The 22,921-nt window shown below is 39.3% G+C and overlaps 1 protein-coding gene across 2 annotated transcripts in view; it reads right to left on the bottom strand.

Annotated features, from left to right (window-relative positions):
• Window positions 1-22,432, bottom strand: part of Pola1 (DNA polymerase alpha 1, catalytic subunit) — a 321,162-nt gene extending 298,730 nt beyond the window's left edge. Inside the window, exons 1-10 of one of the 2 annotated variants that reach the window (XM_075958886.1) lie at window positions 22,150-22,432; window positions 17,019-17,143; window positions 13,921-14,017; window positions 12,031-12,111; window positions 3,481-3,596; window positions 2,962-3,024; window positions 2,008-2,100; window positions 1,511-1,598; window positions 1,047-1,248; window positions 782-960 (exon numbers count right to left, since the gene is read on the bottom strand). In XM_075958886.1, coding sequence (XP_075815001.1) covers window positions 782-960; window positions 1,047-1,248; window positions 1,511-1,598; window positions 2,008-2,100; window positions 2,962-3,024; window positions 3,481-3,596; window positions 12,031-12,111; window positions 13,921-14,017; window positions 17,019-17,143; window positions 22,150-22,192 — 1,087 coding nt within the window. In that variant the 5' untranslated portion in view covers window positions 22,193-22,432. The remainder of the gene's footprint in view (window positions 1-781; window positions 961-1,046; window positions 1,249-1,510; window positions 1,599-2,007; window positions 2,101-2,961; window positions 3,025-3,480; window positions 3,597-12,030; window positions 12,112-13,920; window positions 14,018-17,018; window positions 17,144-22,149) is intronic. The other variant, XM_075958887.1, reaches the window with a different exon arrangement.
• Window positions 22,433-22,921: the final 489 nt, after the last annotated feature.

The raw sequence follows: 22,921 nt of genomic DNA, 5'->3' as shown, positions 1-22,921 counted from the left end.
CACACACACACACACACACACTTCTCCACACATGTCAGCGCATTCCTGTTAAAATGTAAGGCCAATTATGAGATCATAACACACTACAATTAAACCTTCTGACTGACACATTCTTCGAGTAAGATTGAAATTCCTTGAGAAGGCTTTTAAGGCCTTCAGTATCTAGCTGTACTAGCTAGTTTTGTTTTGTTTTGTTTATCAAGTTGACACAAGGTAGAGTCATTTGAAAAAAGGGAACCTCAATAGAGAAAATGCCCCCACAATATTGGCCTGTGGTCAAGCCTGTGGTACACTTAGTTGATTAATAATTTATGTGTAGGGCTTCCAGTTCACTGGAGACAGTGGCACCCCTGAGCTGGTGGTCCTGGGTACTAAAGAAAGCAGGCTGAACAAGCCACAAGGAGCAAAAAGCCAGAAAGCAGTACTCTTTCATGGCCTCTACATCAGTTCCTGCCTCCAGGTCCTGCCTTGAATTCCTGCTCTCCACCTCAGTGTGTATTTATTCTCTGTTGAATAAAAAGACAAATTAGGCCAAGTGTGGTAGTGCATGTCTTTAATCCCAGCACTAGGGAGGCAGAGCCAGGTGGATCTCGTGAATTCAAGACCAGCTTGGTCTACATATGGAGTTCTAGGACAGCCAAAGCGAGATAAAAAAAAATAATCAGTTAATTTAAAGAGACAAATTATTATCTGATTCCATTAGAACAAAGCCAATAAGAATCACGAAACTATTTAAAGGAAAAGGTATTACAGTCTGTACTAAAAGTCTAAGTATAATTACCTGGTTGATTGTATGGATCTTCATAAGCATCCAGCCAATAAAATTGAAATACTTGTTCATCATCTGCCCCTTTTACTAATGGGAGGTGACTGGAATCCACTTGAACTTCCTGAGCTAAGAAACTGCTTTCATCCTCCTGATCCATTTCCCAACAAGACACATCTGGGAGAAAACTTTCTCTGCAGAAATCACATTTTCAAAAACTTTATAATCCAACAGAATAATTAGAGTACTATTTTTCTGAAATATTATAAGATTTACTTACAAGAAAGATGTGGTCCCTTTTGTAGGATCTGCCTCATGTTTCACCCTCTCTACTGGCTCATTCTCTTGGTCACAAGTCTTGGCAGTCACAGACTCCCCATCTACCTCCTCAGCTTCCATGGGCTCATCAAAGTCACCATCTTCAAACTCCATTATCCCTGATTCCTGCTCATCTTCTGGACACTCTGTTTGGGCCAGCTCTCCTGTAAACATCACCATATGTTCCCATCACATGCTAGTGTCATGGGCCACAAAGCTTACTCTACATTGAAATAACAGCCTTTCCCTATGTTATATTTCTCTTTAATCTTCAGGTTGGATGCTTTTAATTTTTACTACTATAAATTCAATCTTTCATGATTAGATGTGCCACCTTCAAAATTACCTCCACCCCTGTATCACCAAGCCTCTATGTGTTGCAGTTACTGTTCAACAACTTGTACTTTTGCCTGACATGAGACTTACCAGCAAATTCAGCACATTTAAGAGGAATGGGAGTTAACAGAGGTTCCTTCTTAAGGACAGGGGAAGCAGGTTTTCTTGAAGGAATTGCCTGTAAATGTTTTTAAGTGTTTAGTCAGTTAGAACTGCATACTAAAAATATGCAACTGTCCTACCCTGACCAAAGATAATGACAGTTCCCATTTATAAAAAGATTTGTGTATTATTAATGTAATGGCTTCAATTATTTTACTGTTACCTGGATTTACACAAAAAAATACTTATTTCCAGGAAGAAAATTATTGCATTTAACACAGTTGTAATACCTATAATAAACATGTACTAGTTACTACAAAATTTACTACAAAAATGCAGGCACATGCTATTTTTGAAATACATGAAACTATATACTGAATGGAAGTTCTAATTTAAAAGAAACAAAACAAATTCAAAATCATCATCGCCTTTATATAGGCAAATAAAACAAATTTAAAGCAGAAAAATATTCCTCCAGAGTTTACCTTAGGGGTGTGCACTGAGAAAGGATTGAGCAAAGCTCCAGTGGATCTTTTTTTCTTTGGTATCAATACAGGTGGTGGAGATGTTTGAGATATCTAAAAGGAAAGAGAAGACAGACATTTCATTGTCATGCCTGATTTACCACATAACAGAAAAAGTACATTTCTTTGCTTATGCCTAATAAGTAAAGTGTTTTTCCTTCCCTGCCCCCCAAACAGGATCCATGCTCATGTACTGCAGTTACTATAGCAACAATACTACAGAAATCACTAGAAAACCAGAATAGATAATTAATCAATCCCTAACTACTTTTCTTTCAAAAATTTAACATACTCTCTTCACTTACTCTTTCAGGTACTATATTTAACATCAAACAAAATAGAACTACATAGTGTTGGTATTAGTCAATCAGTAGTCACTTAGAAAGAAGTACACCTCTAAATAAAAGCTTAGTCTTTATATGGCCAAATCACAAAATTCACAGTGTAAAAGAGCCTGTTTGAGTTCTACTAAAGGCAGCTCACTTGCTCTTCCTTCACTCCCACTCAGAATTCAGAAAGGGGCTCTCATGCCTAAGTGTGCTGATTGACAGGCTTCAATCTATTTATGGAACATACACTATAGCAACAAAATACAAGCAATGAAAATTCACAGAACCAACTACTGGGTGGATTCTTACTACTTCCAACACACACCCACACAGCCCATCTACATAATCCTAGAGCAGTAACAGTTGGAAACTCGTCACCTAAAATGGTGAGAAGAAACCTAAAACAGTGAGAAAAAAACTAATTTGGGGGCTTTTGTTTTCTTTTTTTGTATGGGGGGATTTTGTATGTGCATGTTTGGTGGTATCCTGGCACATTTCTTTCTAGTGATAGTTTGTTTTGTATAATTACTGAACTGTTTCTTCAGTCTATGTCCCTGTATCTTATAACTCCAGGAAATTCACTTACCTCAGTGTTCAGATCCTGTAGAATGTCACCTAGCAGATCATCCTTGGACAAGTCTACTGCTTTCTGTATAGTATATAAAATTTTTTTAAAGTGCAAATGAGATTCTGGATTGAACTTTTTCATGCAGACCACACATACATTTCTGAGAGGAAGAACCTGATCCCATCAGTCCTTCACTGCTCACTCTCATCTACTATTCATATTTCAACAATCACCTGTGCATATCTAATTACATTTATACTCCCAGCCTCTATTTCCATCTTCACTCTGTAACTCTTGCTTATCAATAAAATTAAAGAAATTGTCATTTCACCATTTCTATTTAATTTTCTTTTGTCTCCTAAGTTGAAACCACTGAAGTACCTATATTCACATAAAACCTAAATTCATCTTACTAAGTGCAATTCATAGAACGTTACTCAAACATGTATTGAGCACATACAATTTGGGCAATGAAAAATTAATTTTATTTCATTTCATAGAGGGGGGAAAAACAATATAAGGAAACCTGAAACTCACATCTGCAGTTTTCTTCCCAGCACTAGCAATGAACATTGCCTTGATATTGTTTGGTTTTGTCACTGGAGGTTTCTTTACATCCTTCCTGTCCTTTCTGTGTGCTCTGCCATCACTTCCTATTGAAATAAAATGTATTCAGAAACACGAACTATGTAAAGCAAAGGACACTGTCACTAAGACAAAAGGCAACCCACTGACTGGGAGATCTTCACCAACCCCACAACTGACAAAGGTCTGATCTCCAAAATATATAAAGAACTCAAGAAACTAGACCGTAAAAGGCTAATCAACCCAACTATAAAATGGGGCACTGAGCTGAACAGAGAATTCTCAACAGAAGAAGTTCAAATGGCCAAAAGACACTTAAGGTCATGCTCAACTTCCTTAGCGATCAGGGAAATGCAAATCAAAACAACTTTGAGATACCATCTTACACCTGTCAAAATGGCTAAAATAAAAAACACCAATGATAGCCTTTGCTGGAGAGGTTGTGGAGAAAGGGGTACACTCATCCATTGCTGGTGGGAATGCAAACTTGTGCAACCACTCTGGAAAGCAGTGTGGCAGTTTCTCAGGAAATTTGGGATCAACCTACCCCTGGACCCAGCAATACCACTCTTGGAAATATACCCAAGAGAGGCCCTATTATACAACAAAAGTATATGCTCAACTATGTTCATAGCAGCATTGTTTGTAATAGCCAGAACCTGGAAACAACCTAGATGCCCTTCAATGTAAGAATGGATGAAGAAAGTATGGAATATATACATATTAGAGTACTAAGCAGTAAAAAACAATGACATCTTGAATTGTGCATGCAAATAGATGGAAATAGAAAACACTATCCTGAGTGAGGTAAGCCAGACCCAAAAAGAGGAACATGGGATGTACTCACTCATATTTGGTTTCTAGCTATAAATAAAGGACATTGAGCCTATAATTCACAATCCTAGAGAAGCTAAATAAGAAGGTGAACCCAAAGAAAAACATATAGGCATCCTCCTGAATATTAACCTTCATCAGGCGATGAAAGGAGACAGAGACAGAGACCCACATTGGAGCACCGGACTGAAATCTCAAGAATCAAATCAGGAGCAGAAGTAGAGAGAGCACGAGCAAGGAACTCAGGACCGCGAGGGGTGCACCCACACACTGAGACAATGGGAATGTTCTATTGGGAACTCACCAAGGCCAGCTGGCCTGGGTCTGAAAAAGCATGGGATAAAACCGGACTTGCTGAACATAGCGGACAATGAGGACTACTGAGAACTCAAGAACAATGACAATGGGTTTTTGATCCTACTGCACGTACTGGCTTTGGGGGAGCCTAGGCAGTTTGGATGCTCACCTTACTAGACCTGGATGGAGGCGGGTGGTCCTTAGACTTCCCACAGGTCAGGGAACCCTGATTGCTCTTCGGGCTGATGAGGGAGGGGGACTTGATCGGGGGAGGGGGAGGGAAATGGGAGGTGGTGGCGGGGAGGAGGCAGAAATCTTTAATAAATAAATAAATTATAAAAAATAAAAAAAAAACACGAGCTAGATGGAAAACTAAAGCCTAGTTGCAGTCACTCATTGTCTGTATATGAGAACTTAAGAAGAAAATAAACTAAGAATTCAAAATACAAAATTGGGAAATTCTGCAGAAGGTACACAGGAAAGTCTTTTAAATGAGATAAACTGAAGAAAAATGAAGACTAAATTATGAGAAGCAACGGAATACAATGAGTTAAATATCGGGGGAGGGGTAGGTGACTAGTTGTTGAAGGAGACTGCTCTTTCGTTTCCCGAACACTCAGACCCAAATAATCACAGAGAAACTATATTAACTGCAATACTGTTTGGGCAATAGCTTAAGCATATTTCTAGGTAGCTCTTAATTCTTAAGTTAACCCATTTCTGTTAATCTGTGTATCACACAAGGCTGTGGCCTACCAGTAAGGTTCCAGCCAGCGTGTCCTTCTCCTTAGCCAGCTACATGTTGTCTGACTCTGCCTACTCTCTATATATATCTCTGTTTGGACTTCCCAACTGGCTTTGCTCTGCTAAGTCACTGGCCAATAAAGCAACACATACAGAAGGGCACCCCACATCAGTTAGTAGAAATGCAAAGCTTTTGCAAAGGGGTTAATTTGCTGTCTTCCTTCCCACAAAAAAGGCAATAAAGATAATCTGGAACTAACAGCAACTGGACACATGCTCTATGCTGTATCAAAACTGAGTGGCACAAGTGTACTTGCTCATTCAAAGAGAACTTTTGTCATCTGTCTTTCTTTGTGGGCATGACTAAATCACCTGAGAACTTTTCTAATACTGTCCATTTTAATATCATTTTCCAATTCATTCCAAAAAATATAAAACTAAAAAGAAACTAGAATGACCAATTAAAACAGTGCAGTAGCAATATACACAGACTACATGACGTAAAAAAAAGTCTAAAGAAATGTGACATTCATATAAAAAAATAAACACAATTATGTCTCACTCTTTCCAAGTACCACTCTTAATACTAACCCATTCTCAATTCTATTAAGAAAAATATCATTTAATAAATTTCAACTCTGCTTCATAAAAAAGAAGTCTAGAAAACAACACAATTACTTACAAAAATTTACTTTATACGTTGGCAACTCACATACTTGAGTTTTCAATAAGCCATGTTGACTAACCATTTCTAAAGCAGTAAATCAGTATTAACACCAAAATGACAAATTTAAAAATAAACAACACAAGTATCTTGGGGGTGCTCAAAATTTTTAATAATCTATTTCTTTGATTTTTTTTGTTTTTCTAGACAGGTTTTCTCTGTGTAACCTTGGCTATCTTAGAACTCACTCTATAGACCAAGCTGGCCGGGAATTCTGGAACTCAGAGATCCGCCTGCCTCTGCCTCCCCAGTGGTAGGATTAAGGCATGTGGCACCACACCTGGTTGAAATTTTCATATATATACACAATATATCTAAATGATATCTAACCTACAATTCCCTTGCCCCAACTTACCCCGAGACCCTCCAACATATCACTCTCCCAATTTCATGTCCTTTTCTACTATAACCCATTAAGTTCAATTAATGTTGCCCATATCTACATCAGTGTGATATCAAAATTCAGGCTTTATTCTCCCCCACAAAGATTTCTAGTGTCCTTCCTCTGGTAACATTCAACTGTCTTTTTTGTTTGTTTGTTGTTGTTTGGTTTGGTTTTTTATTTTTATTGAAAACAGATTCTTCTCTATCCATACATTCCGACTACAGTTTCCTCCTCCTTCACTCCTCCCAGCTCCTCTCCATTTCCCCTCTCTCCCAGACGCACTATCCCTCCTCTCCTTTTCAGAAAAGAGCAGGTCTCCAAGAGATGACAGCCAAAAAGGATGAAACAAGATACAATAAGACAAGGCAAAGCCCTCCTATCTCAAAAGCTTGACAATACATTGTTAGTAAGGCTTTGGGAAAACAGATACTTGTATACTGTTTATAAAAATGCATAATTCCTACAAAGAACATGAATGGGCACAATAGTTCAGGGTTGTAATCCTAGCATTCAATAACCTGGGTCAGGAGAACTCAAGCTGAAACTGAAAGAGCTTGAGTTCAAAAATAACCTGTGCTATGTAATGAGCCCCTAAGTGGCAGCTCACACCTAATTCCAGTTCCAGGGCTTCTGACACCCTCATACATTTGTACAGGTAGAACATGATGAACATACAATAACCATAAGCCTAAAAATAGAGAGAGATGGGTTAAGGGCACTGCTATTCTTCCAAAGGACCCAAATTAAATTCCCAGCATCTACATGACCACAACCACCTGTAAAACTCTAGTTCTGGGGGATCCTATGATCCCTTCTGGCCACTATGGGCACCAAGCATGCATTTGGTGCAGACATGCATATAAACAAAATATGAACAAACATTAAAAATAGATAGGGGCTAGAAAGATGGTTTAGAAGTTAAGAACACTTGTTACTCTTGAAAGTTCAGTTCCCAGCTTCCACACGGTGGCTCACAACCATCCATAACTCTAGTTAAAAGTTCCAGGGGATGTGATGCCTGCTTCTGACTTCCATGGGCATCATGCACACAAGTAGTACACATTCATACATGCAAGTAAAATACTCATATACACTTAAAATAAATAAATCTTTTTTTAAAACTTTTAAGATAATTTAAAAAAGTTTTCATGTACACTTACTCTATAAGCCAGCAACTTCATTTCTAGGAATTTTCCAGGAGGAAGGCACAGAGTTACCAGACATGGTATTATTTATAATAACAAATTATTGAGTCCTTCCAAGGAGTTCATTGAAAGTAGTGAATACTTACACCAAGAAGCATCTGCATGCTGCTTTGCAGCTACAGACACATAAACATGAAGGAAAGATTTCTACATACTCTATATATGTCACTAGAGTGATTTTCAGGGTACCTTGCTATGTGCAATAAAACATGGAAAGTAACTATGTAGACATTATCTTTTATGTAACAAAAATAAATCAAAACAATACACAAAATTCTTGGTATATAGCCTTCCAAACAAAAAGTACTCAAGCAAAAAGTTGAACACAATGTCCAGAGTGCAATAAGGACAATAAACAAAAGATAGAAAAAACACAGATGCCCATCAACTAATGAAGATATAAACAATATGTGATGTATATATATACATATATCACATAATAGTATATTATTCATTTATAAAAAGAAATAAAGTACTAGCACATGCTATAACATGAATGAAATAAATTAGCAATATTATGCTGTCAAAGAAGCCAGACCCAAAAGGTCAATTATTTTATAATTCCATTTATATGAAATGTCCTAATAGAATAAGCAAACCCAGAGACATAAAGTACATCAATAGCTGCCAAGCACTGAAGGAATATAGGGGGGTAACTTATTAATGAGAATTGGGCATGCATCTAAAGTGAAGCTACTCTGGAATCAGATAGTGGAAATGGCTGCACACATTGCAAATTTACTAAAAGTCATGAATAATATATTTTTTATATGCCTGGACTGTGAAAACTGTAGGATATTTGTGAAACTTTAATACAAGACAATTATACAAAGGTCTTTAGATTTTCATTGACATCATTTGGAACAATGTTTAAATGCCAATAAACAAAACTCGGGCTTTAAGAGTGAGTACAGAGAGGTCAATAGAAGTTTGAAACAAACAAAAAAGACTTCATGAGAAGGCTTTAATCTCACCACTGTAGGTTAGTAGGATTTATTCAGAAATACAGGGGGAAAAAGTATAAGTAAATATTGACGTGGAGTTCTTTAGTGCTAGCTTTATTTTACTGTGCTTTCTCATTGATTTCTCTTCACTGCGACGTAGTTGATATACTTTTCGACCTCTATGGTGTGCAGTCAATACATGATGAGGTGATTTCAAATACAGTTGACCTTTTACTTCTAGGCAAAATTCTGTGACTTTTCTGTAAATTTTAAAGTAAATTGTTGATCCTATTTCCCTTCCTAAGCTCTTCTGATCTTACCAGGCTTCTGGCAAAGGATACTGTAATATTGATGAGCTGTAGGTATATGGTGGCACAAAACAAGAAGTAAAAATTTCTAAGACTGTTTTCTAGAATCTCAAAACTTCTTTTCACTGATATCTAATCAAGAAGAAAGAATAATACAATCACGGAAACACAATGATGACTCCTTCAACTCAAGAAATACTGTGTACTTTCTTTGTACTGGCTACAGTGATCAAAACTGGGACAACTGGGACATAGGTCCTTTCTCTGAGATACTTCCTGTCGATTCCAACTTCCTACTACACAGCTGACAAAATTAAAATTTAGACGTGATAAGATCAGGTCAAAATGATACAATTAACAACAATGCCATAATTCAAGCATAACCTCTTTACCTCAGTAGCAATGAGTACATCCATTCCCCAGATTTGAATACAATCCCCACTTAAAAAGAATCAAGATTCTAGGGAGAAACTGCCAATTCCAGGTTTATGACAGAAGTATACAAGATAGGGACTGAAAAATCATCTTTGCTCTAAAAGCTGGGTGTTCAAAGACTAGCAGGACCCTGTCAAAATGATGATTAAAAGGACTCCGTTAAAATGTGAACCTCAAAAGGAAAAATGAAAGACCACTTGCTATGAAAGCAAGATGACCCAGGTTCAAATCTCCAGCACACTCATAATAACCAGGTATAGCCTTTCATGCCTATAACCCCAGTGCTGATAGGAAAATGAATAGATTCAGAGAGTTCACTGGACAGCCAGCATGGCCAAAAACAGCAGACTTCAGACCCTGTCTAAAAGAATTAGATGAAGGGTAAAAAGGGAAGGTCTTTCTCTGACCACCGGCATACTCACTCATACTTAAGCTCAACAGCCAACACACACAAAAAGAAACTAATGGATACTGAACTTTAATAGTATATTTCTTAGAAATGTCCAATTTCAAAGTCATAAAATAAAAGAACAGAGAAGCAGAGTGCAGTGATACCCAAAATGCTTAATGAACACATAAGGCTTAGGCAAAAGGATCACTAGAGTTCAAGAGTTTGATAGCCAGAGTAACATGGCAAACAAGAGCTTATCTCAAAAAGCAATTAAATGAATAATTTAAAAATAGAGAGAATCACCAATAGCTACTCAAAGCATTTGGTGAAGTTTTGTGAGGAAATAGACTATATACAATATATATGGCTTAAAATCATCCAGTACCTGCATGACTACAAAAGGGAGAAAGTTTTGTAAGTAATCTGACATTATCAGTTTAACCAAGAAATCAAACTTAGCAGTAATAATGGAGCAAATGATATCTGATCAAAGGGAAGGTCTCTACTGCTATAGGTGTTGTCACATTTACTCTCAAGTATTTCTAACCAAAAAAAAAAGAAAAGAAAAAAGTAGTGGAAAGAGATATATATTTAAGCCGGGCGGTGGTGGCGCACAACTTTAATCCCAGCACTCGGGAGGCAAAGGAGGTGGATCTCTGTGAGTTCGAGGCCAGCCTGGTCTAGTTCCGTGATGGGCACCAAAGCTACAAAGAAACCCTGTCTCGAAAAACCAAAAAAAAAAAAAAAAAAAAAGAAAAGAAAAAAAGAAAAAAAAAGTAGTGGAAAGTATTTCTTTACTGTTGCCAAAATATCTAACCTGAACTTAAGAACAAAGAAACAATCAGGCAGGGCGGTGGTGGCATACACTTTTAATCCCAGCACTTGGGAGGCAGAGGCAGGCAGATCTCTGTGAGTTCGAGGCCAGCCTCATGTACAAATTGAGTTCCAGGACAGCTAGAACTGTTACACAGAGAAACCCTGTCTTGAAAAAACTTTTAAAAATTAGGGGAGCCAAGGAGATGGCTCATCAGGTGTGAGCACTTGCTGAGCAAGCCTGACACCCTGAGTTCAGTTCCCAGAACCCAGGTTTAAAATATCTGGGATAGGGTAGCATGCATGTGTAATTGTAGCACTCCTCTATAATTCTAGCACTCCTACAGTCAAATGAGAAGCTATGGTAGAAAAATCAGCTAGGATGGGGTTCAGCTAACCTGGAAGTCATAGCAGGAAATCAACAGATTGAGATGCTGCCTCCAAGCAAGGTGGAGGGAAAGAACCAATTCCCAAAACGTCCTTTGATCTCCAAATGGACACTATGGTACAGACATGCCAGTGCATGTATATGCCCCCTCCCTCTGTCTCTGTCTCTCTGTCTCTGTCTCTGTCTCTGTCTCTCTCTCTCTCTCTCTCTCTCTCTCTCATACACACACAAATGTCAATAAATGTTTTAATTATAAAAATATTTTTGAGCTAATTAGAAATTTTTCCTATAGACATCATATTAGATAATACCATGAAAATGGTGCTATGGTTAAACAGACAAGAATCCTTACTCTTGGAAAGCCACTGCTGAAGTTTAAAAAACTCACCACAAAAGTCTTTGTATATGTGGTTAGGAAAAGGGAAAAGAAGCAAATGTATAAAATGTTAATCAAAAATGAGGATCGTTTAAAATTTCAACTAAAGCAAGTTGATTCCCCAACAGACTCATTCATCCTTTTGATATGGCAACATATTATCATCTACATGAAGTTTTTATCTACTAAGTTCACCACTGATTAACATCACACTTTAAAAGTTAACTACAACAAATGCATCATGTTTTAAGGGAGTTTACAGTTTTGTGTTGGGTTGCCTTCATAATTACCTTGGTATATAAACCCTTTTTTCTAAGAAACTAAACTATATTAAAGAGCAAATATTCTAAATACATCACTTCAATAGGAATTAAAAGACATTACTTATTGTTGCATCCTTTAAAATCTACAATTCAAAAATTACTAAAGAACTAAAAATTTTAAAATAAGAAAAACATCAAAGTATTTGGATAATGAGGATATAATACATTTATTTCCTCCTAGAATTTTTGCTTCTTACATGTAATTTTTCTACCCAACTGTTGCTCTATTAGAACATACTCTCAAAGCCAGACTGTATCAGAATACCAACTCACTCCAAATTTTAGACAATTCTTCAAATCTCAAAATGACATCTTTCAAAACAAAACATAGGTACCTTTCCCAGAGGTGTCAAGTGCATCATCCTCAAGGTCATCATCGAAAATTTCTCGGCCATCTTCCACATAGCCTGTACCATCTGAAAGAATAAAATTTAATGTTGAAATTAATTTCTAAAAGTGGTCCAATGCTGGGCATGTGGTGCATCTCTGTAATCTCAGCACTTAGGGAGCTAAGGCAGGGAGACTGCAAGTTTGAGGCCAGCTGGAGTTACAAAACGAGCTGAAGGCCAACCAGGGCTACAGAATGAAAGCCTGCCTCAAAGTAACAAAAAATAAAAAGTGAACAATAATATTTTATTTATGGCTCAAAAAATTAAAACCCAAACACTTACTTACTCACTTTTTCTGTTATGTTCCAATTTGTTTGGTAGAATTCTGCTCAAATGGGTATTAGAAAAGATATAGTAGCATCCACACAGCAGATACAAAGTCAAACCCTAAAGATACATAGCATATCTAGCTAGGTGAGCTAAAGAAACGATCTGACACACAGGACCAAAAAAAGGCTCCTTTATAGTCATTTTGTTCTATGAAAGAAAAGGAAGTATCACAAGCCCTGAAAAGCACCCTAATTTCCATAGGAAGACTAGTCACATAGTTGACCAATTACAGAAATAGGAGTCATGAATATAGTCTTCATCTCTTTCCTCTGTTCAATATTCTCATGCCAGAAAATCAGAACCTACGCCAGGCAGTGGTGATGCCACCTTTAATTCCAGCACTCGGGAAGCAGAAGCAGGTGGATTTCTGTGAGTCTGAGGACAGCCTTATCTACATAGCTAGTTCCAAGACAGCCAGAGATACATAGAGAAACCCTGTCTCCAAAAAAGAAAAGAAAAGAGAAAAAAGAAAGGGAGGGAGGGAGGGAGGCAGGAAAGAAGGAAGGAAGGAAGGAAGGAAGGAAGGAAGGAAGGAAGGAAGGAAGGAAGGAAGGAAGGAAGGAAGGAAGGAAGGAAATCAGAACCTAGAACCTATAAGCAGGAACCAGTGACCTTTATACGAAAACAAAAAGACCACTCTTCAAGATACTTTCTGTGGCTCAAATTATACCTACAACCTGCTGTATTCTTCACAGCAACTCTGGAAGATAGTCTCTTATCTCTATACCACAGTCAGAAAACTTGTGGCTTAGGTGATATTAACTGACTTACCCAAGACTAGATGGAAAGTGTATACCTTAATTCCACGGGCTATGGGGCCGTGTGTTGGATCCACAGATTGGTAGTTCTTCATTATTCCTTTTTGTAAAGGAAGACACTGATGATTGAACCCAGTGACCCAAGCATTCCCTCTCAATTCCTACATGGTCAGTCATGTCCTGGGGGGTGGGGGGATTCTTCGGTATGTTCCTATTATTTTCTAAATGGCTCTTAAGTAGACTTCCTATTTTCATGCTTCCTCATTTTCAAAGCACTATGGAAAATCTAAACAAAAAATATGTAGCAATGCTGTGACAGCATATATTGACTGTCAGCCAAACTGACAGGCTACAGAAGCACCTAGCAGCTAAGCCTCTGAGCATGCCTAGATTAAGGTTAACTAAGGTGGGCAGACCCATCAAGTGTGGGCAGCACCATTCCATAGAGACCCTAGACTTAAACAGAAGGAAGCAAACAGAACACAAAGCATTGCCCCCTCTCCTCATGACTGCAGGTACAATGTCACTTCTGCCACCATGCCTTCCCAAGGACGATGGACTATAGCCTCAAACTGTGACCTAAATGAACCTTACCTTCCTTAAGTTGTTTTCATCAAGTATTTTATCACAGTAAAGAAAAAGATAACTAATGAAACTGCCCCACATCTCCTCGGGCACAGCAACTGCCCCACATGACAATCAAGAAGTAATGAACACAGTGCCTAGCAGGCAATTTCCTCCCACATACCATCATCCACGATCCAGTCATCATCCTGCCGTGCCTGAACCAGTTTCGAATACTGCTCTTCATCAACTTCTTCATAAACACTTGTGAGGTCCTCAACCTGCCATTACAAAGTTTATGGAAAAGCTTCAAATGGAGTGAAAGTGTTAAACAATTCTGATGAAAAGAAATTGTCAAATTGAAACTGGAATGGCAGGCTGATAGAGTAGCTGCAACCAAATCATGAGTTCTGACATTCAACACCACTGCAGGGTTTTCCTTAAATAGACATCAATTAACTTAGTATTCCTTTTAGGTGGGTGTTAACATAAGATATTAAATGATTCCATTAGCATAATACACTTGTCACACCATCAATTACTCATCTACTCCGTAAAAAACAAACTGAATTATAGCCAATTCTTTATTAGCTGCTTTGGGGATTGTTCACATAATTTCTAGACTACTTTTTCCTATACTTAAATGCATAAGGCATAGTGTACCCTTTCACACTAACTGGTAAATGCCCTGCAAAGATACTAATTTTAGTAACAGTTCAATTAACTAAATAAAATACCTTATTCGTGCCCTCCAAAAATAAGCAAACAAATTCACTCTATATTCTGTAGGCAAAGAAGAAACGGTTTTTGAATGATCTATTTGTCCTACCAATAATCCTCCCTGAATTTCAGGCCTTGAAAGTGAATGAGAATCTAAGTGGGAAGTCCAGTCAAAGTAGTGAATTCTCAAATCATACTAGCCCACAAATATAAAAATATCAGACCACCTCTGCACAGTTAAAGCAATAAAAGCACAGGTGCACACCACTACCACAGCTACCGATGGTGATAGGCCACTACCTGCCTGACTGGGAATATGGCAAACCTCTTTTAAAATTGCCCCCTCCTGGCTTGTTGGTGGTGGCAATGCCTGTAATCCCAGTACTCGGGAGGCAGAGGCAGGCAGATCTCTGTGAGTTTGAGGCCAGCCGGGTCTACAAGAGTGAGTTTCAGGACAGCCAAACCTGTTACACAAAGAAACCATGTCTTGAAAAAAAAACTGCCCCCTCCTTAGGAGTCTGTCTTTTTGTAAGGGGAAACATACCAAACATACTAGAAAAGCTAAGATCTTAGGAAAAAACTTGGAACACAGAGTCTTGAAAGCCTACCGGTTAACAGCTAACTAGATTTCCATTATACGGAATAACAAGCAAGATGAGACTAAAAAAGACGGATCAGTGCTTAAGAGGGTCTGAGTTTTAGTTCCTAGCACCCACATAAGATGGTTTAGAAACACCTATAACTCCAGCTCCAAGAGATCCAACACCTTCTGGCCTCCAGGGGTACCTGCAGGCATATGTGCAAACACAAAGGCAGAAACACACATATACATAAATAAAAATACATGTCTTTAAAAGACACAAGGAAACTTTCTCATTCTATCTTCTGCATGTGTATTACTGAGGATAAAACCCGGGGCTTTGTTCTTGTTAGGCAAGTACTCCACCACTGAGCCGTATTCTGAGTCCAGCAGACTATCTTTAAAAAGCACACTGCTATTGCCCATCATGAACTCTTTTTAGAACAATACATGTATAAAGGGACTCAGCCACATAACACCAACATCTGAAATACCCCAGAACTCCTTTACAGAAATTCCTACATTTAAAAATGCTTTACTCACAGGACAGTGGTGGCACCCACCTTTAATCCCAGGACTCAAGAAGCAGCGGCAGGAAGAACTCTCAGTTCAAAGTCAGCCTGGTCTACAAAGCAAGTTTCAGGACAGCCAGAGCTACACAGAGAAAACCTGTCTCAAAAGCCTAACTTCCCCTGCCAAAAAAAATTTACTCCTGCTTCACCATAACCCTTTTAGCAATTCTTTATGATACCATAGCCTCACTTAACTTGAATGGTGTCAAATGGCAAAATCTTTTCTATTTGGCTAATACCCCAATACAATATAGGCCAGAGTTAAATGTAAATATTCCCAAGACAGATCACCTAGGTTCAAATAAAGACCCTTCCACTAGGCTCTCACTAAGCTTCCTGTGCCCAGTTACCCCACCTGAAAAGTTTGTTAATCATACTATCTATTTTGTATGATCACTGAGAAGATTTAATGAAAAGCATATCGGTAAAAGCACTTTGAATATGTGTTAACACAGAAAATATATTAGTTGCTCTTATTTTCTAGTATTTGTTCATCTCTTCTCAGTTGGCAGTTAAGATGTTCAAGAGTATGGAAGGTGAAGCTAGACAATGTTATGCATTCTGATTTTGACCTACAGGCTATAAACAACGGTTAAAAAACAAAACAGTCAAAAGTATCCCATTCAATCTTACCAACAATAAGGTCCAAATCTCCAATGCTGATCCCCAGCAAATGAGCTTAAGAACAATTCTGAGAAAATGCTTAGCTAGACAACTTAATATAATAAAATTAAAAGCACTTCTCATGTCCCTTAAGGGACATACACAGTATGTGAAATAAGAGTAAAACACAGGTGTAACTACTTTTACTTTAAAACTGGCATGCAAAACTCCAGACAACTTTAAAGGGTCTAGTACTCTTTATAATCTGTAAATCTACCTAATGCCCACATATGTCCACTATGTTATAAGAAACATGAGCCAGACCTAGTGATACAGGCCCATAATTCTACTTACTAGAAAAACTCTATGGCATTAGGATTACAAATTCAATGTCAGGCAGTGGTAACACATGCGTTTAGTCCCAGCACTTGGGAAGTAGAGGCAGGTAAATCACTATGAGCTTGAGGCCAGTCTCCTCTACAGAGTGAGTTCCAGGACGGCCAGGATTGTTACACAGAGAAACCCTGTAACACTGTCTCAAAAAAAAGGGGGGGGGGAGGGTTTAAGTTCAAGACCACCATGAGCCATGTAGTGAACTCCAATCTCAAAACACAAAGTGAAAAAAGGTCTAGGAACACAGCTCAGTAGTAGAATGCTTGCCCTGCATGTAAGAGGTCCTAGGTTCTATCTTTGGCCTCCCTACTCTGAAAAAATATTTTAAACATATTAATATTTCTAACGAAATATAAGTGACACAGGACTGCCTGAAGGCTGTGAAATGAAAGACAGGATTAAAACATTACTTACTTCATATTTATACTTCTCACCAGCTTTAGCCTTTTTCAGTCTCTCTAAAGCTTCTTGGCGTCCTTTCTTTGATTTTTTTTCTCGACGAGCTCGAGAAGCTACAAAACTCGCTGAATCTGATACAGCTGAAAAAAAGCCAAGTTTTATGAGATGTTATAAAATTACCAACCATATTCCCTCAAAACCAAAGGATTGTTTCTGGACAATCATAACCAAGTGAGTATTTTTAGAACGCAAAATAATTCACAAAGCTCATGGTCAAATATGAAGATCCTCCAATTTCCAGTTAGAACAGCTGAATCCAGTTATCTTGTTCACTTCTCTGTAGCTGTGATAAAATACTGACTACAAGGCCCGGCATGGTGGCACACTCTTTTGATCCTAGCACCCAAGAGGCAAGGGCAAGTGGATCTCTGAGTTTGAGGCCAGCCTGGTCTACAAAGTGAGTTCCAGGACAGCCAGGGCTAGCGGTCAGTGATACCCTGTCTCAAAAACCAAAATAATAGTAGTAGTAATTATAATAAAGCCACTAATCACAAGCAACTTCGGAAAGAAAAGGTCTATTTTTTTTTTTATTTCATGTTAAGTCAGGGAAGGAACCTTGAGTCAGGAAAAGAAAAAAAATTAAAGGAATGCTGCTTACTGATTTACTCTCAAAACCACAATCAACTATATCTCCCAGGACCACCTACTCTGGGTTGGCACCTCCCACAGTGGGCTGGGCCCTCCCACAGTAATCAATCAAGAAAAGGCCTCCATGGACTTTGCCTACAGGCCAACCTGATGGAGGCATTTTCTCAACTGAGGTTTCCTTTTCCCAGATGATCCTACTTTGTGTTAAAACTAAGCAGCAAACTAACTAGTTCTAGTCTTCTGCTAAGAGGAAAATCTCAAAATCATGTAGAGAAACATTAAAGATGGATATCAAACTTAATATTTCCATCAGACCATGAGCAACTCAGTGAGTCGTAAAGGATAATTTACTTGGTGTTCCATTAGTCAAAACAAAAGGAGTTAAAAAGCATCTATTCTTTGCAAAGTACAAGATGCTATGAGAGATGAAAAAGATATAGTTCCTAAATGCATAGAAATGTACAATCTAACATGAAAGATGAGAAGCGAGGGGCTCTAAAACAATGTTAAGTAGCATATGCCCTGATGGAAGTATAAAGAAAGCACCTGGAATGTCAGAGAAACAAACTGGCTGAAGGAATTTCAAAAGAGCACTCAGAGATTATGACAATATAGGACTGTAGTAAAAATTCACAATGGTTGGAATGCCCTTTGTACAATTAGTGAAATATCAAAAGACCTTGGTGTTCAATCATTCAATTTTTGACCATGTACGCTTTGGATCATCACAAACTGGCCAATACATACATACACACATACACACACAATCACACACACTTCATCCACAGAATTAAGACTTTTATACACATGACAAATGATCAAATCAACAGTGCTGCCTGGCAGCCATGAGTTTAGGCTCAGCATGACGGCCAAATATGTCTGTAAAATGGCTTTATTTTATTTGATACTGATTGATGTACTAAAAAGAGTAATGGCAGAAAAAAGACATTGATAAGAGGCATCCTAAAAACATCCATGCTGGAACATTTGTGACATTAAGTTGTTTGACTAAGTGTCTGACTGAATCGGAAAATAAGACCTAAAGAATGTGTATTCAATGTTGGCTATAAACTGTTGAAAACTGTATCTCTAAAAGGTAAAGTATAATTAGAGATCTTGTTTTCTCCCTAGCTTTCTGGAAATGGAATCTCTGTAGCATCTCAGGCTATTATCTGACATTCACATTTGACTTTTAAATATATTTTCAGAAAGGTATTAATTGAAAATTAAAGAATGCAGATACTTGATGACAGTCACAAAATCTTGGGTGTCATTCAAATGATTTAAAAAAATTTTGAGCAGGCCTACATGAAAAAGGTCCAGAGATTATTGGGCATAGCCATTAAGGATGAATTCAGTGTATTAAATTCAAGATTTTGACATCCACCCCAAACTCTCTAGATCTTAAAACAGATTTACTCCATAGTCAACACTATACCACTGCACAAAGTCTGAAATAAAAATACAAATAAGACAGCTTCCTTGTCCCCAAGGTTCTCACAGTCAAGTAATACAAAAGGACCTAAATGGTGCCATAGAAAAAGTAAGAATGCAGTGGAAATGGAGAGAACCATAACTTCAGGAAATTGAGGAAGGTTTCACAGGAGAGGTCTCCAGCAAGCCTAAGAAGTGGAAAATTTCAACATCACAAAACAGAATAAAACGTGACAGAAACAGAGGAAGAGACCTGAGCCAAATTACAAAGAGAAGAAAATGAACTGTTTCCAGAAACTGAGAGAAAGCCAGTGTAGAAGCTAATTTCCTTGCAAGAATACACAGCAAGTAGGGAAATTAGAGCCTAGATTCTAGACATAACAGAACAGATGCCCCAGTTCTGCCATTTTTAGTGGGTGACATGCGACCACCAGTAAGCCACTTAAGCAATGAACATCTGTCTTGTTTTATTACATTTCACTTTTTTTCTGTGACAAGGTCTCGCTAGGTAATCAGGCTGTCCTTAAATGAAGATCCTCCAGCCCCAGCCTCCAAACTGGTAGAACTGTAGGTATGTGCCTCAATGACAGGCTCACCTTGTTAAGCTGCCTAGTATCTGAAACTGAGAAATTCTCTCCTATGGCTTGAAGATTCACAGAGCCTTTGACCTGCTATAGTAGGTTTTCCTTCCCAGACGCCTTGGAGCTAGGCTATGAACATATAAAATAGTCTCTCCCAATGACAGATTTTAAATTGAAGGCTAATGTCCCAAGGAAGGAGACATGTATTAAGGAAGTTTGCAAAACATAACTACTACAGAACTGAAAATGTGAGGCCAGTATATCTCAAGGTATAAATTTCACCATCCGATACCTTTCCATAGTTTGCAATGACCTCTTCTCTGGCCCAGTTTTGTAGCACAATGGTAATCACTGTTTCTGGCTAAGCAGCCCCAGACTGGCTTTCCAGTCCTACAGGATCACTGCAAATAACACAGCATCCTAATAAATTTCTTCAATTTAAAGTAACTAGAGTTGGTTCCAGTAGCTGTAGTGCTTCTTGAATGAACGACTATATGGCTTTTTTTAAACCATTAAACTCCCAGTCTCTTTTCATACACAGTAAAAGCTACTTATAGATCTTTTAAGACCCTTTCACACTCATGAAAAGGGGGAAACACATCTGCCTCATAAAGCTTAATATTTCTTACATAAAGGTGTAAGAATTAAATAAGAATGGCTATCTTATTTTGTACTTAGCAGTACAGGAGAAATTCAGTGTGCATATGTAAATGTCTAGGGGTGTGTGTGTGTGTGTGTGTGTCTGTGCATGCATGTATGTATGTAGTTATAGGATAAAAAAACACATATACACAAACACTCCACACATCACACCTAGTGAATGCTTTGGTCTAGCTTCAGAAAGCAAAACTAAAGCAAACAGTTTCCTCAGGGGAGACTCAGTGTGGCACTGCATATGAATGTTTACTTTCTCCAGTCCATGAAGGCAGAAGCCACACCCATTCTACCCAGCATGCTAATGCCAGAGCCTGGCAGAATGCCTATGCCGAGTACCTACATAATAAATATTTGCTCAACAAACCAATATACCACACTTTCTATCATTCAAGTCCCCAGTGGCTTTCTATGTACAACAACAGCTAATTACACACCTTGGTACTTTCTGCTGTCCAGGTGCTCCACCTTCCAACACAAAAAGACTGTGTTCTCTTTTTTAAAAAAAAAAACATGTCTCTAATGCTTCATGTAAGCAAGTTGGTAAAAAAGAATAACAATGGGGAACAACACAAAGATTCAAATATTGTTTCCAAACCACCACTTGGAGAAGCTCAACCCTCCCCCAAAGCAGGAAGAGACAGTAACCTACAGCAGTCTTTCACATAACAACCTTCTGGTCTGCTCTAAAGGAAAAATTCCAGTCACAAGTCCCCCAGCAAATACTTAATCAACACTATGACTTAAGAGGGGTCTCAAGATTGCACAGTATCCTCCAAAGCGTGATTTCTTGATGTTCACAGATGGAGTACAGTTTTTTAGGGTGAAGAATGGGCTTGAGACAAATCACTGATGGGGGGGGGTGCAGGCTGTTCACGCACCCACATCCCACATTCCATTTGTAATCCTGACTAGTCGACTCTCCAAAAACAATTGTGTCTTCACAAATGGGAAAGGCTAAGAAAATCTGAAACCTGTGATTTAAAAGTGATTAGGAAGCAAGAGCTCATTAATGGCGATGCACGGTGAGTGACAGGCCATGTGACGTGGGGCTAAGAAAGTACCTGATTTGAAGTTCGAACTGAAGTTCAGTTACACTTCAGTTGAACGCCGCTGCGAATCAGAAATCAAGCAAGGCCGTCTGCATTTGCGAGTTCTACTTTGGGAAATAACTTCAGGAAATTAAAGATTGCTGCTCACAAACTGCCTGATAGCCAGGGCATCCAAAACGCTACAGCTGATTTTTTTTTTTTTGCAAACTTCGCCCAAAATGACTAGACCTGAACACTATTTCTCTGCAGCACATGAAGCATTTATTTCCCTGTAGGACGTGAAAAGCCCTGACCGTGTAGCGACAAAATGCATCTGTGACAGCACTCGCAGTGCTGTCCTCAATATCACTGCTACCGAGCTCGCTGGGACTTCTTAGAAACAGAGGCACACGCATGCTCCATCCCGGCCAGACACCTCGGTCGGAGAGGGCAAAAACCGCCGCCACAGCTTGCCAGGAAGTTGGAACCCGCACGTGCGTGCGACTCATCCAAGGACATGAAAAGAGCCACCAACTGCGGAACCTGTCACACGAGAAGGGACCCTCCCCCGAAAAGCCCTTCAGCCGCTGACCCCGGGAGGAAGCCCTGTCCAACAGCCCTAGGGTCTCCGCCCAGAAAGATTAAGGTCACCCGCCAAACAGACCCGAGGGGCGGTCCGAAAGCGCGCCACCTTCCGAAGAATCCACAGCGGAGACCCCCACCCCCCGCGCTCCCCTCAACCATGCCGCTACCCCCACACTCCCAGCCAGATGCCCTGAGCAAGGGCTCATCGCTCACCGCTTGCGCCCAGGTCGCCGTCGTCGCCGTGGACAGGCGCCATGCTCGGACAATCTCCCGGTTCCCCGCCAAGCAGCCCGAAACTGGCGCGGGGGCCGAGATAGGCGCCAGTAGCAAAGCCAATCAGCAGCTCGGGAGGCTGTGGACTTCCGCCCGGAAGGCCACTGACGTTCAGCGCCCGCCGAGCCGCGTCCCGCCCCCGGCCTTCCCGCGGGAGCGCTTTTGGCGCCCCGTGATGACCCCGAGGGAAAGCGGGAACCAGCAAGGCCTGAGAACTGAGGGAGAAAGCGGGCGGGCGCTGAAAAGAAACCTCCTTAGGACACTGCGCAGGCGCACGCACGCTGTTTTTAAAAAAACCCTGCAGGATTCGTGGGAAAAGGGGTTCTCTGGTCATCAGAGATGATTTTCTGGGAAAAGAAATGCGGGCGGGCATAAACGGAAGGGACACTGTCTCCCAGTCGCTGCTCCATCTCTGTCCTCCCTGCCCCGCCTCCTCAAAAGAGACATCCTTGATGCACAATCAGATGGTGATACGCAGTCTGTTTCTTGCCTGGTCTCTCCGAGTGTGATTATCCACAAAAAACGTGTGTCACAACCTGAAAGTTTGTGCAACATCTTTATTGAGCAAAATACTAAAGTGGCAGCCTCCCAAGAGGAACAATCTGACCTCATGAGTCCTGACATAATGCACTTGGAAAAAGAACAAAATGACTTATGTGGTTTGTGTTTGGGTATTTGCTTATTTCTTCTTTTCTTTCTTTCTTTCTTTTGT

Source organism: Microtus pennsylvanicus, chromosome X, assembly GCF_037038515.1.
Source record: "Microtus pennsylvanicus isolate mMicPen1 chromosome X, mMicPen1.hap1, whole genome shotgun sequence".
In the NCBI taxonomy this organism is placed as follows: domain Eukaryota; kingdom Metazoa; phylum Chordata; class Mammalia; order Rodentia; family Cricetidae; genus Microtus; species Microtus pennsylvanicus.
This window is presented reverse-complemented; position numbering and strand designations above follow the sequence as displayed.